Consider the following 13,030-nt stretch of genomic DNA (forward strand, 5'->3'; position numbering starts at 1 on the left):
TTTCAATTTTCTCCTTCTCCTTTTTCATCTTTGCCCCTGTCTATTGTAATCTCTCGCTGTGGAATCAAAGAGGCTTAGAGTTTTTTTTGATTTTTTTTTTTAATCATCTATCTCAATTTTACAAAATGGAGTGAGAGAGGGAGATAGAGGCCGTTATCGGCGTTACTCAACAACGTCTCAGGGCTACCAATGATCTCCTGACACCCATCTCTTCAAGTGCTTATCACAATAAACTGACTTCCCTTCACCACTCATCCTGGCTTCCTGACTGCTGTGTCAGTCTAACTGAGGCCTTTTTAACAGAAGAAACTGTACACTGACCTGCAGCAGTGGTGTGTGCACGTGGGAAACAATGTGAGGCAACCTCCTCCACTCGCGGATGGCCAGGCTGGAGGCCATCTCCACCAGCCGCTCTATGAAGTTGAGCTGCTGCTCCTCTGGGTGGCAGATGGCCAGGTAGCCGCGGTGCATGTTCACCTTCCATGCCATTTCCTTAGGACAGCTGAGCTCCACCTGGAAAATTCACACAGAAAGTCAATTTTGTTTGTGTTTCAACTCAAAGTTGTAGCAATAGACTGTGGCTAGAAAATTTAATCAACTTTTTTTTAAGAATAGACCTAATTTGCAGTGGGGATGTATGAGGTACTTATCCATAGTTTGTTTGTTACCTACAGTAGATGGTGGTTGACACATCCCCAGTTTGGAGAAGCAGACAGGAGTACTGCCACAGAAGCTCAGCAATGTACTGCTTAGAGCAAAACATATTTCAACGACCTAAAAATAAATCTGTCAGTTTAAGTGAATGCTATATTTACAATACTTTCACCACTTTACCTTTTTGTCAGACAGCTCTTTCCGACAGGGAACAGCAGCAGTTATCTATGCTCTCTTCAAAACCACCAGACTCCACTGACAAAAACAGTACTTTGCTGCTGCTGTTCTACCACTGCCTCGATCAGCTGGTTTGTTTGTGTTACTGTGTGATATTGGTGTTTTAAAGGGTTAGTTCAGATTCACTTAAGTCACACAATAACATAAACTGACTAAGAGATTGAGGCAGCGGTAGACCAGCACCTCCCGTGTTCTACGAGGTAAAATTACTGTTTTTGTCAATGGAGTTTGGTGGCTTTGAAGTGGTACATTGCTTAGCTTCGGTGGCTGTACTCCTGTCTGATTCTCTAAACTGGGAGCATGCCGACCGCAATCTACTGCATGTAATAAATGGACTATCATATGACCCCACTTAGAAAAATCCCAACAACCTTTTAACAAACAATATTCGCTTCTAAAAGGATAAGAGGTAGGCAATGATTGCCTTATTACATTTGAATTATTAATACACCACTATCAAATTAAATGGTGTGACTTGGTATAATTGCAATAAAAGGATGATAGGCAGTAGGCTCAGTCTCACAATAGCAAAGGAAAAAATAATATCTGTTGTACTCAAAGTGCTTCCACATATCAAGATGATTCACCAAACCACTGCTGCTGTTGGAAATTCTACTTTCAGTTGTTTATATTCATCTGAAGAGCATAAATGTAAATTTCTTTCTTCCGTCTTTAACCTATTCTACCATCTGCCGTCTCCAGAAGACTTTTACTTATGTTTGCACTGGAAAACAGATTTATCTTACTGTTTTATGAACCAATCCACCAGTTTCCATGCAAAATCCATACTGGTAGCTCACAGAATAAAATGCTGGGAACTCTGCCAAACTCCTCAATAAATACCTTGTTTGAGATAATAATACATATTATATTTTTTGATTCTCTTTGTTCATAAATTCTATAACTATGTTGTATCATGACACATGAGCAGTTCATCATGAATGTATACTTTTGGGAAAAGCTGACTGACAGATGAGCTGTTAGTTGCAGCTAACTAAAAGATGAATTCAGTTATAAGCAAATAAATTGGTGACATATTCTGTAGGAACAGACACAGTCGGTGTATGCTGCGTGCTGTTTGTCTCTAAATGTTTGTCCGTATGATGTCAAGCAGAATAGCGCACACTCTTCATAGCGCTGGGAGTGTGGCAGCTTTAATTAAATGAAAACATCCGAGGGGAAAGGGCCTATGACACTTTCCTTGCATAATTTAGTACAAACACACAACAATACTGTTTCCAATTCATTTCCTGAATGGTTTCAGCAGGACTTTTGTACTAATGACTAATCAACCTGACGAGCCTGACACAGAGGCGGAGGAGAGAAAAAGGCTCTGCTGTTGATTAAAACGCTGAGTGCATTAACACTAAACAAACAATAGCCCGGGGGAATCTGCTACGTCAAACCTACTGTCAAACCGTTGTGTGTTTGTAAGTGAGTGAGAAAAGACAGAATGTAAGAAGACCAAAAACAGGAAGAGCGAAAAGAGAATGAGAAAGAATAGGTGTGTATTTGTGTACACTTCTTCGATGCGGGAGAAAATTACAGTGATCGGTCAGAGCACACTTATCAGGGGTGAAGCTTGATGAATATCCTGGAGACAGGGCCGCCCTTATCAAGAGCCTGCTTTAATTGAAAGCGGGGACATTTGGACTTCGCCTCTGAGCCAGTGAGCGGCGGGCAGGCAGGCAACTGAAAGCCTTGCTCCTCTCCTCCACCATAAAACAAATCACCCCGCAGCAGATGCCGGGGTAATTATTCACGCGCGCAGCTGTCGTAAATATTAGCCGCTAAAACCAGAGCTGCAGAGCGAGGGATGAAGAGATGGAGGTTGAAGTGGAAGTAGAGAGGGAAGTAATAACAAGAAGAAAACCGAGTAAAGAAGAGAAGTTGGAGAAGTAAGAGACAAAAGAAAGAGAAATGGGTACACAGAGGAAGGAAGGAATGAAACAAGGAGGAAAGGATATGGCTGAGTTGGTGCTGCCATCCAGACAATTTAATTAGGTGTCACCTCAGGACAGAGTGGCTCAATGGATTGGTTCCAAGTCTCCTTGAAAGAGCAAAGCAGGAGTATTTGTTATATGTCAGGTACTATCGCACGCTCGCCACCCGTCTACACTTTGTTTTAGGAAACATGAGGCCAATAAATTAACGGAGCAAACAGCTGAACTGCATTTCCACAGCTTTACAGCCAGCTTTCTCAGTCTCCTGGGTGGTGTTGGGTTGTGATGGGGCCGGACGGTCCAAATATCAAGTTACTATACTTCACTGTGCTTAATAAACAGCACTATACCGGAAACTGGGAATAAAATGAAAAAAGCAGTCAAAACTCTGGTTCACTAGGTTCAAGCCTACAGGCTCCACGCTGTCTGTGATTGTGTCGGTGAGAACTTGTGGTTATTATTTCTGTTTTCCGTCAAACTGTTAGGGGTTATTGCAACCTTTGGGAGACAGTGAGATCACTTCTCTGTGCAGATGTGCGTTTATATGTGTAGAAATCCATACATGAATACATTTTGTACATAGTGACCGCACACTCCTCACCTGTACCAGAGCCTCCTTCATGGCAGCCCAATTTGAAACCCTCCAAGCACACTCGAGCATGAGATAAGGGTTTGAGTGGCCTTTAGATTGGCCGTATTCAGTCAAGGGTTCCCACTGGTTCAATTCCTTCGAGCAGCTGGACATGAGGACAAAGGAGATGAAAAGTTTAGGCAACTTTAAAGAGTTACTTTCAAATGCACAAAACAAGATTTTAGTAAATGTATATTTTCTTTTAGTGCAATTCACAGTGTGCCACTTGGAGCTGTCACTGTGATATGTTTGCATGGATTCAGATTCAATGGTTATCATTTTGGCTTTGTAAAATACCTTCTGGATTTTTCACATTTACTGGGCAATCAGGCAACCATTATTGTTCAACCCTGCTTAATACTGAACCCTTAGTAAAATAACAATATTTTAGGCGGGCATACAACGGGGAGAGTCATTTGATTCTGCAGGGGAGGCATGGTGGTCATCCTAGACTGTGGCTTGTTATTAAGAAGTCATTTAATTCAGATACATCACAATGAAAGTGGACTTGATGGAAATTTCCCTGCTGACAGATACACATTTCCCCAGTAACAGCAACAATCTCAAATTCTTATATGAACAAAATTATATTTAAAAGCCTGCAAAGAAAAAGATGACATGGACAGATTTATGAAGGAACAATATACATATCACACAGAGATTTAGTTTGTTCATTATATTCTTCAAATATTGTGGTTTCTGGATGCCCTGCTGTATAATTCATGTGAGTGGAATAAAGGTTATCAGGTTTGAACAATCAATGGTGAGCAGTATATATATGAAGGTATTAAAGTAAAAATCCACTATCTTTTGTGCTCTGCTGGCTCTCTTGATGTGTAACACAAGACTGCCCTCTGCGATGCAGAACTCTTACCGTATCCAGTGGTCCTCCCAGAGCTGGTACTCGGGGAAGATGGTCGGGGAAACGTTGCTCCTCTCATGCTCTTTTCGAGCCTTCTCCATTGCTTTCTCGTAGCTTTCCTGGGCCTGAACAGACACAGGAAATAGTTTAATACAAGCTTTTTGAGGAGAATAAAATGATAATCAGTGCAGCATGCATGCCTTGATACAACTTGCTGCAACATTTTTTCTATCCTCACTGATATAAATGGGTTGGACATAAGATTAGAAACACAGCTCAGTAAAATGCAGTTTAATTTAACAGCACCACAAATTACAGCCCATAAAGTTAAATAACACCTTCATGGAGGTGGGATTTATATGCAGGACGATGAACCCAATAAACTGGCAGCAGTGTGCACTTAGTTAAGATCATACATACATTTTAAAGCGGCCTTTTAAGCTTTCTCTCACCTGTTCGAAGAAACCATGCTGCTCGTAGGCAATGGCCGTGGCGGTCTCAGGAAACTTGCATCTCTTCTGCCAAAGGCCGGCCCACATGTCCTCCTCTTGGAGCAGAGAGTAGAGCTCTGCTAGAGAGTCCAAAATCTCCTATAGAGGAGTGAAACAAAATGTGGATGGCAGTAGAACAAATTGGAACATTTGCAGTGATCAAATTGTGGATTGAATGAGAGCAGCTTTGCTAATGAGTCTAGTTCAAACAGGATAAGAGGCAGATTTGCCAACTTTAAATATGAGGCTGCGACACACACATGACAAATATAGCATCTCCAGATCCTCTACTGTGGAGGAGAAGGATAAATTAAAAAGGAACAGTGGCAGTTTTTAAAAGCTACCACTAAAATATTTTCTTTAGCCTGTTGGCCTCGTGTGTCACGTGATATCTTTTTTTGAGGTTTTTCTTTCCTAACGAATAAAGTCCTGGAAGAAACATCACATTGTGTAAAGAATGGCAACTGTCAAGTTAATAATTAGTGGAAACTATCTGCCATAAAACACAAATATTGCCAACTCCAGGATTAAATCAAATACATTACCTGTTGAGGTGGTGTGATGCTCTCCTGCTCATAGAACTCTGTACTCTGCTTGGGCTTGCTGTGCAGGCTGAGGCCTTTTTCAAAGGCCTGCTGCTCCAGCATCAGAGTGGAGCGTAGCCAGAGGTTGTGTGTCTTGCCCAAGTACTTCAGCACGCAGGGGCGGATGGGAATAGGAGGCACACACTGGGACATGGCCTCAACAAAGCAGTTTAGGGCACTAGGCTGGCAATCCCTCTGGGCCTGGTGGCTGCCACTGCACAGAAAAGGACTCATTTCTCCTGACAACGCCTGGAGAGAGGGGGGACAAAGAGAGTTCATCAACTACCCAGATTCACTTAAGCAGCAGTACTCTGATACGGCTTATTGATAAAGGCATTCTGTTGCATGTATGGGATGCAACATGATGCCATTTTCCAGTAACAGAGCTGTTAAGAAAACAGGAAAAGTGAGGTAAGTGAAAACAGGTGATATGACTGGAAAAGGAAAAATGACAAATTGTATGCAGCCTTTTTGTATTAAGACCACAAGAAACATGACAACAGGTCAAGCCTTTTCTACAGAAATAAGCCACTTGTGATTTTTCGGAGTTTTGATTTTACATTAATCAAATCAACAAACCGCTTTTGGAAAATATTAATATCATGCAAGTGACTACAGCCATTTCACCCAGTCATACTCACTTTCAATTAATGATGACTATATAGTACTTGTACTTTTATTTAGAAGAAGAAGAAGATATACTTTTTTAATCCCAGAGGGGAAATTCTGTGTGTGTTGCCATGTGTTGGAGATATCAGCCGTGAAGGCTTCTCTCGAATATAATGGAACTAAATGGCACCCATCTTGTGGTGCTCAAAGCGCCAAAAAATACATCTGAGAAACTAAAAAGCTATGTCCCTTTAAAGAAGTCATGACCCGCCAGCCATATCACTGCCCTAAAGGAAGCGTGCATCTACTCATGAAGGACAGGCTTGTGCTTGTGACAGGACAATGACATTAATGACATCTTCCTTGGTAGAGCTACAACGTTAGTAAGCTCAGCGGTGCTAGGTGAACCGTCAGTGCCTGCTTGCTTCCTTCTGTGCGGCGATAAGGTTGGCGGGTGTAGTGCAGTAGAAAGAAAATAGTTTCTTGGTTAAACTGCTCACCACAAGGTCTGTGGATTATTTTGAGTAAGTGGGTCATGATTTCCGGAAAGAGACATTGCTGTTGAGTTTTTCCAAATGTATTCTTTTGGCATTTCCACAAAGTGAGTGCCTTCTTGTTCTGTTGTATTGTAGAGAAGGCAGACATGTCTATGGCTGATATGTCCAAAACCTGGTAACTCACACTAAAACAATCTAGATTGATAAATAGCACTACAGGCAGGAGGGAAAATTTGTATTTTTCTTTTCTAATTTGGGGTGAACTTCCCCTTTAAGACATTGCAAAAAAAAAAAAAAATATTTACTTGTTTGAGCTGCACAGGGCCACTCAATGATATCAGTGCCTCTCAAACCACATTTGGACAGAATAGACTTTGAGTGTGACTGCGGAGTTAGTGCTCTGATAATCATGACTGACACACACTCAGAAATAAATGATGTATTGGTAATGAATATAATTTCCACTGCCTGATGACAGCATGGAATAATTAATGCCTTTGATGGTCACTTTAATTAGGCCGGTAGTGGAGAGGGCCGAATATGTCATCAAATTCCCTCCCAAGAAGAATATGCTTTTCTATCATTGCCATGTAATAATCCCCCCAGAGACATAAAGCCTAAGTACCAGTGATCATTCTATTTTCACTATAAATTGATATGGTGTAATAGTGGTATGAAACGCCGAGCTGAGGCAGGCATCAGAATAAACACATGTGACATATTTGTGACTTCATGCCTGTCACAGAAGAAAATATCATCATTTTGAAACCATCTTTCTATTGACTGCATCTTTCAGATGTTTAAGAGCTCAATCACTTCAAATAAAGGCCTTTCAATGAGATTCAAAATACTCTATATGCATGTGGTTCATTAAACTCATTACAGCTTTCCTCCCCCTGCTTTCTCGTTTCCATATTTAGCATAAATGAATCTGTCCTCATTAAGTGGAATTGCACATTTTGAGACAGGAGCGGGATGGCCAAGGTCAGAGTTACTGTCTGCTTGCTGACGTCACTGATGAGATACAGAAAACAATATAGGGAGTGAATGAGTGTGTATGCAATGAGAACACATAGGCAGTGTGGTATCCCCAAATACCCTGGGGATAAAGACAAGAACTAAGTGTGCATCTGTACTGATCATTTATATTCTAAGAGACTCAACTGTCATTTTGAATTGTCCAGCCAATTGACACATTTTGGATTTTAACAACAACAAAAACATGAGTATCGGTATTGGTTCCAGCATTTCAAAATCAGTGCATCCCTATTAAAACCATCCTTCAGCACAATGAAGCATGTTTTCTTTCCTTATTGAACATTTACAGTATTTGACAATATGACGACTTGGTTATAACCTCAACCACTGGTGTGCTTCTGTCAGACTCTGAGCACTAATAACACTATAACATACTGTGTATGGAAATTGAAGTTACCTCACCCTGTGTTTCTCTGCACTGGGTTTAAGTCGACAGAGGCCATTAAGTCATACTTACATGCTGCTGCCTGTCAGAGAGGATCTTCCAGAGGCGAGGGAAGAGCTGAACCCAGGTCCTTTCAGCCAGTGGTGTGGAGATGTGACAAAGCTGGACCAGAGCATTCAGAAGTGCCCCCGTCTAAAACAGAGCAGAGAATAAATTGACAGCTGCTGACTCAGTTCCAGTGAATCCTTGTCTTCGGGACTCCAGAGTGCTTCTCATCTACCGTCCTACTGGGTGGTTAATTGCATTCGACTCATGTCCCAGGTCAAAATCAGTTTCTCATTTAAAAGCTAGAATAAAAATCAGCAGGGCTCTGGATTATGAAAAACTTCTACACAATATAGATGAGGGAAAATGTTTTAAATTGCAACAAAGTTCAATATCTCAAACACTACATTCTCTAATATTGCCAGATAGTTAGGCTAATTCTGAAAAGTCATCAACATAATGCTTAGAAATATCATTTCCCACCTGCTTTTTCAAAGTCGAATCAGTTTTGTCAGCCCCTCTGAACTGAGGGATAGAGTACAGGCTGGTTCCAAAAGAACCAAGCTTACCTTGACCTCCCGTAGCGAGTCAAGAAACTTGTCATGGCGGTTTGTCAGCATGTGCAGCTGGTTGCCTGCATCTCTCTCAGCCTGCTCCTTAGTCTTGGGGATGGCTGTCTGGTCACCTGGTGCTAACTCTATGTCTATCTCCACATCCTGCCGGAGACCACAAGAGAAAAAACACAATCATCTTTGGGAGAGCTTTGACATTTCGACTTCACGTTAGACACAATGCTGTATTGAAAGGGCATTTAATGACATTAGGGCTCATTTTAGAGAGACAAAGAGCAGAGGCTAAGAAGCAAGGCTTTCATCTTTTGTCAGGACCACGGTATGTAACACACTCTTAATGGCACAATGTGCTAATTTATGTGAGAGAGCATGTCTCTTGATGCTCTGTGGGGTGTGTGTGTGTTTGTCTGTTTGTGTGTCCCACCTCCTCCTTGGTCTCACTGTTCTCCCTCTCACGCGGCTCCTGTTTGACATGCGTTGCCATGGCGAAGGCAGCACGGTCATGGCTGTCAGCCAGGTTGATGACGTTAGTGATAGACGGCAGCATGGATCCCTGGCAGCTGGTGCCGATGATGGTGTTTCGTTCACACACTGCCAGCAACAGCTAAAAAGCGCGCGCGCACACACACACACACACACACACACACACACAGGTGCAAGATCAGTGACAGTAACTGACATGACAAGTGAGAGGCATGACAAGAGGCTATCTGAAGAAAAAAAATAAATAAATAAAAATAAATAAAAGTTTTTATGAATAAAAAAGAAAGCATTATTTTTAATGTTGGATAAAAGGCTTGAAAGGCCGACTGAAGGATCAGAGGCAGCTCTCTGTTTACCTCTATGCACTGTTTGATCCAGAAGTGGCTGCCCATGGCCTCCCAGTTCTGAGAGCAGCAGATGTAGAGCAGCCTGTCATAGACACGCCGTTTCATGGAGGCGTCAAACACCTCAAAGAACTTGGCTCTGATCAGTGGCTGAGTGCAGCGGAGCCCTGAGAGGAAGGCCGGCTCAAGCTTGGATGTGATGTCACTTCCTGAAAGGCTCTCGTCCCTGAGTAATGCGATGGACAAAACATTTATTCAGCAGAGAGCTTACATGCCGTATTTCAGCCATTATCTTGCATGATTCATGAAGGCAGAACACAAACGTTTTGTTGATAATAAAACATTTAATCCACTTAGAACATCTGTTGTAACTGAAAGCAGTCGCAGCACTGACGCAAGTGCCTACACCGCAGTGAGACAACTGTTAAAAAACAAGTGACAATATCTAACCAAACAATAAAGTACACACTAAAATAACAGAAAAATAGTAGCACAACTTCTCTGCAATAACTCAACATTTTAGAAGCTTATCAGTCAGTTTTTGCTGAGAGCATACAAGAGATGTGCTGACTATGTGATCAGTTTGGAAGCCATCAACTGTGCTGCTGTTGTTGTTGTTGTATTGTATTTTGGGTAACTTATTTGTCTTTTTTGAGTAATTAGTAACTGTAACCGCACTGAAAATAATCACTGTGATGCTAAGGGCTGAGTTAACATCCCAGTGAATAAATGCATTGGTAAATAAATTATATTACCAAATATCATTATATACCTCTATGTCTGAAGGAATTACCACAAAAGAAGTCTACATAGGTATTGACATAGGCTGTGTCTGAAATCATTCACAACTCCCTACTCGCCATCAGAGTTTTATGTAAAGGACTATATAGTGAACTCATCAGTAAAATGAAAAACACTTTAAGCCACAACTCATGTTATTCTATCTGCACTGTTCATTTCGTCAATTAGATTGCGTCAGATCAACATTGGCTGGTGGACTATCCATAATAACTACCTGCATGCAATTTTGGTGATGAATAAATGATATTATACTAAGCGTATTTGCCCAAATTAATGAATAAAAAGTATTTTGTAGCTGTTTGTGTTGTGGTGCGCTGCTCTGCTCATATTAAACCTATTATTTTCATGACACAACTCATCTATTTGTCTATTGCCTATCATCATAAGGAAAAACAAACTATACTGCCATCAAAAAAAACTTCTTCATTATGCTTTTTATAAAACAGCTCTAAGAGCTCTGTAGTAATGCCACCCAATATCAATCATGTGTACAAAAGGCTGCACTTTGTCAGTTTGGTCCGCCTGTATGCAAGTTTCTTCAAGGCAATGCATAATGGTATATAGTGCTTAGTTTGTGACCTTAGCTTGTACACTACTTTTCACAATGTATGTGGGATACTTTGAGTCCACAATATAGGGTATAATAATTCTCACTACACATTCTAACAGCACGACAAAATGGCAAACTCCCTCTAGAGTGGACTTAATAATGCAGTGCAGTGATACTTAACTTACTACTTGTGGGCCAAATCTGGCCCGTGATAGGGTGCCGGGGGGCCCACTGACCATTTTCTAATTCACAATGAAAACAAACTGATCCACACTTGGGGTATTTTTTATGTACTTTAAATGTAAATAAAATGCCAGAGTGCATAAATAAAATAATCAAATGAAGCTTGTTAAATCAAAAAAGTGCCTGCTGTGTCAGGATTTGCCTCTTGACAAAGATGAGTGAGAACAGCAAATATCAAAAGGTTAAAAACAAGAAATTCATTTATTATATACACTGATAAATATTGTAAGTGTTTGTTTATGAACTGCCCTCTGGTGTCCTGACATTCTGCAAAAGTGGCCCCCGGGCAAAGCAAGTTGTCTTTCCTCCATGAAGTGAGTAGTGAGTAGTTGCCGACACAGCCACAATGACACATATACTGAACAGCAGGATACAGTCTTGCTTGGGATTAAAGAGCTTTTTGCAAATATGGCAACCAGGTAAGATTTCGAACATGTTTAAAGCACAAAAAGCTAACTCATAGCAACATTCGAAAAACAAGGTACATGCATGTTTAAACAGCCGTGTCATGTAATACTGAGGATCACTCAAGTGTGAGGAGATGGCACTTAACACTGAATATTCAGTGAAATTAAGCATCTTTGATGTGGATACTTCACTGTTAGTAAAGCACCAACCAGCATGCATTAAACGCTTAAATACCAAATGTCATCATTTCTACATCATCCTGCCGCACTAAATGGGCCTCATGGGTATGATTCACATAACAGAAGGAGACAAGGAAGGTGGGATAAAAGCAACAACAAAGGCAAGGCTGCCACAGCTGCATATTGCCCCTATTTGCGCCATTCTCTTAATTACACATTGTTCTGGCACAGCTGCTTTATCCCTCCATTATCATTACTTGCTGTCCATCATGGCTTTACTGCTCATTTTAAATCTTTTGACATGAAGAGCAGATGGGGTGAAGGGATGCAGGGTACATTTGGCTGATTAAATGTGTGTGTGTGTGTGTGTGTGTGTGTGTGTGTGTGTGTGTGTGTGTGTGTGTGTGTGCGTGTGTAAAACAGAAAGAAAAAGAGAGCCATGGTTTGATGAATAGCGGGCACTAAGACAGTCTCTCCCCTCTGGCCCCCACCTGCTGGGTGTCCTGTCAGGAGTTGGCTGAGTCCTGACACGACTGTAGCCCCGTGAAAGACCCTGGCACGTTATCTATCTCTATCACTACCTGCTGTCTTTCTGACCCCTTCTGCACAATGCCACAATCATATTCTCCGCCTATTTTCTATTTACTGCTTCAATTAATTTCTCTGCTTTTATGTCCCACCAACTGACTCTAAGCATTGCCATCTATCTACCATGATCTATCTTTCCCTATCCTTATTTTGAACTTAAAGCAAAAGATAAATGGTACACTGCTCGTGCTTCAAAACCCCTCCTCCTCATCTCCATTTTCTGTTGCTCCTTGACCCAAACTCCTGCGTCTTTTCGCGCCTCAACCTCCCGACCTTCATTCCTCCTGTTAAGATGGATGCAAGGGTGGAGTGGCGTCAGAGGCACGGCCATTTGGCCATGTGATGAATGGTGGTAATTACCTGTAGACGTAATTAACGAGGTCCAGGAACTGGGCGTTTAACTCAAGTTCATCGGGGAAACGCTTCTCTATGTAGGTCATCATCTTCACCAACAAGATGGACTTCTCGCGTAGGTTGGGCATCTGGAGGGAGGGAGAGAGGGAGGGGGGAAAGAGCGATGTCAGTTACAAAGGAGACATAGAGGAAAAGGGCATTATGAAAATTGAAGTGAAAGAGGACAGGTAGAGGGGAGAAAATTTTTAAAAGACAAATCTATTCAGTTTTGATCCTGTAAGTGCATCTCTGTGTCCAGCTCAGCCCTTTACTATGTGCTGTCCTACAGCTTTAAAGAAAATAAAGACCAAAGACACCTCAGTGGGTATTATGCTAATATCAACTGGGCTTAGAAATTGTGCTTTGCTTGTTGTTTGTCAAAAGGTTTCACGCCTTTTAAAAATGCACTTTGCTGATTCAGTTCTCTGATTCACACCTGTTATTATCAAAAGAAATAATGCGATGATCTGCTGAATCACACATTTTTATTTGT

At 41.4% G+C, this 13,030-nt stretch overlaps 1 protein-coding gene across 1 annotated transcript in view; it reads right to left on the bottom strand.

Moving 5' to 3' along the window:
* Positions 1-13,030, bottom strand: part of LOC125880294 (transformation/transcription domain-associated protein) — a 97,994-nt gene that overhangs the window by 36,034 nt on the left and 48,930 nt on the right. The window contains exons 48-57 of the mRNA XM_049562597.1: positions 12,505-12,626; positions 9,388-9,601; positions 8,973-9,152; positions 8,546-8,692; positions 8,004-8,123; positions 5,364-5,651; positions 4,780-4,917; positions 4,340-4,452; positions 3,436-3,571; positions 322-513 (exon numbers count right to left, since the gene is read on the bottom strand). Coding sequence (XP_049418554.1) covers positions 322-513; positions 3,436-3,571; positions 4,340-4,452; positions 4,780-4,917; positions 5,364-5,651; positions 8,004-8,123; positions 8,546-8,692; positions 8,973-9,152; positions 9,388-9,601; positions 12,505-12,626 — 1,650 coding nt within the window. The remainder of the gene's footprint in view (positions 1-321; positions 514-3,435; positions 3,572-4,339; positions 4,453-4,779; positions 4,918-5,363; positions 5,652-8,003; positions 8,124-8,545; positions 8,693-8,972; positions 9,153-9,387; positions 9,602-12,504; positions 12,627-13,030) is intronic.

The sequence above is a fragment of the Epinephelus fuscoguttatus genome, linkage group LG20, assembly GCF_011397635.1.
Source record: "Epinephelus fuscoguttatus linkage group LG20, E.fuscoguttatus.final_Chr_v1".
NCBI classification, from domain to species: domain Eukaryota; kingdom Metazoa; phylum Chordata; class Actinopteri; order Perciformes; family Serranidae; genus Epinephelus; species Epinephelus fuscoguttatus.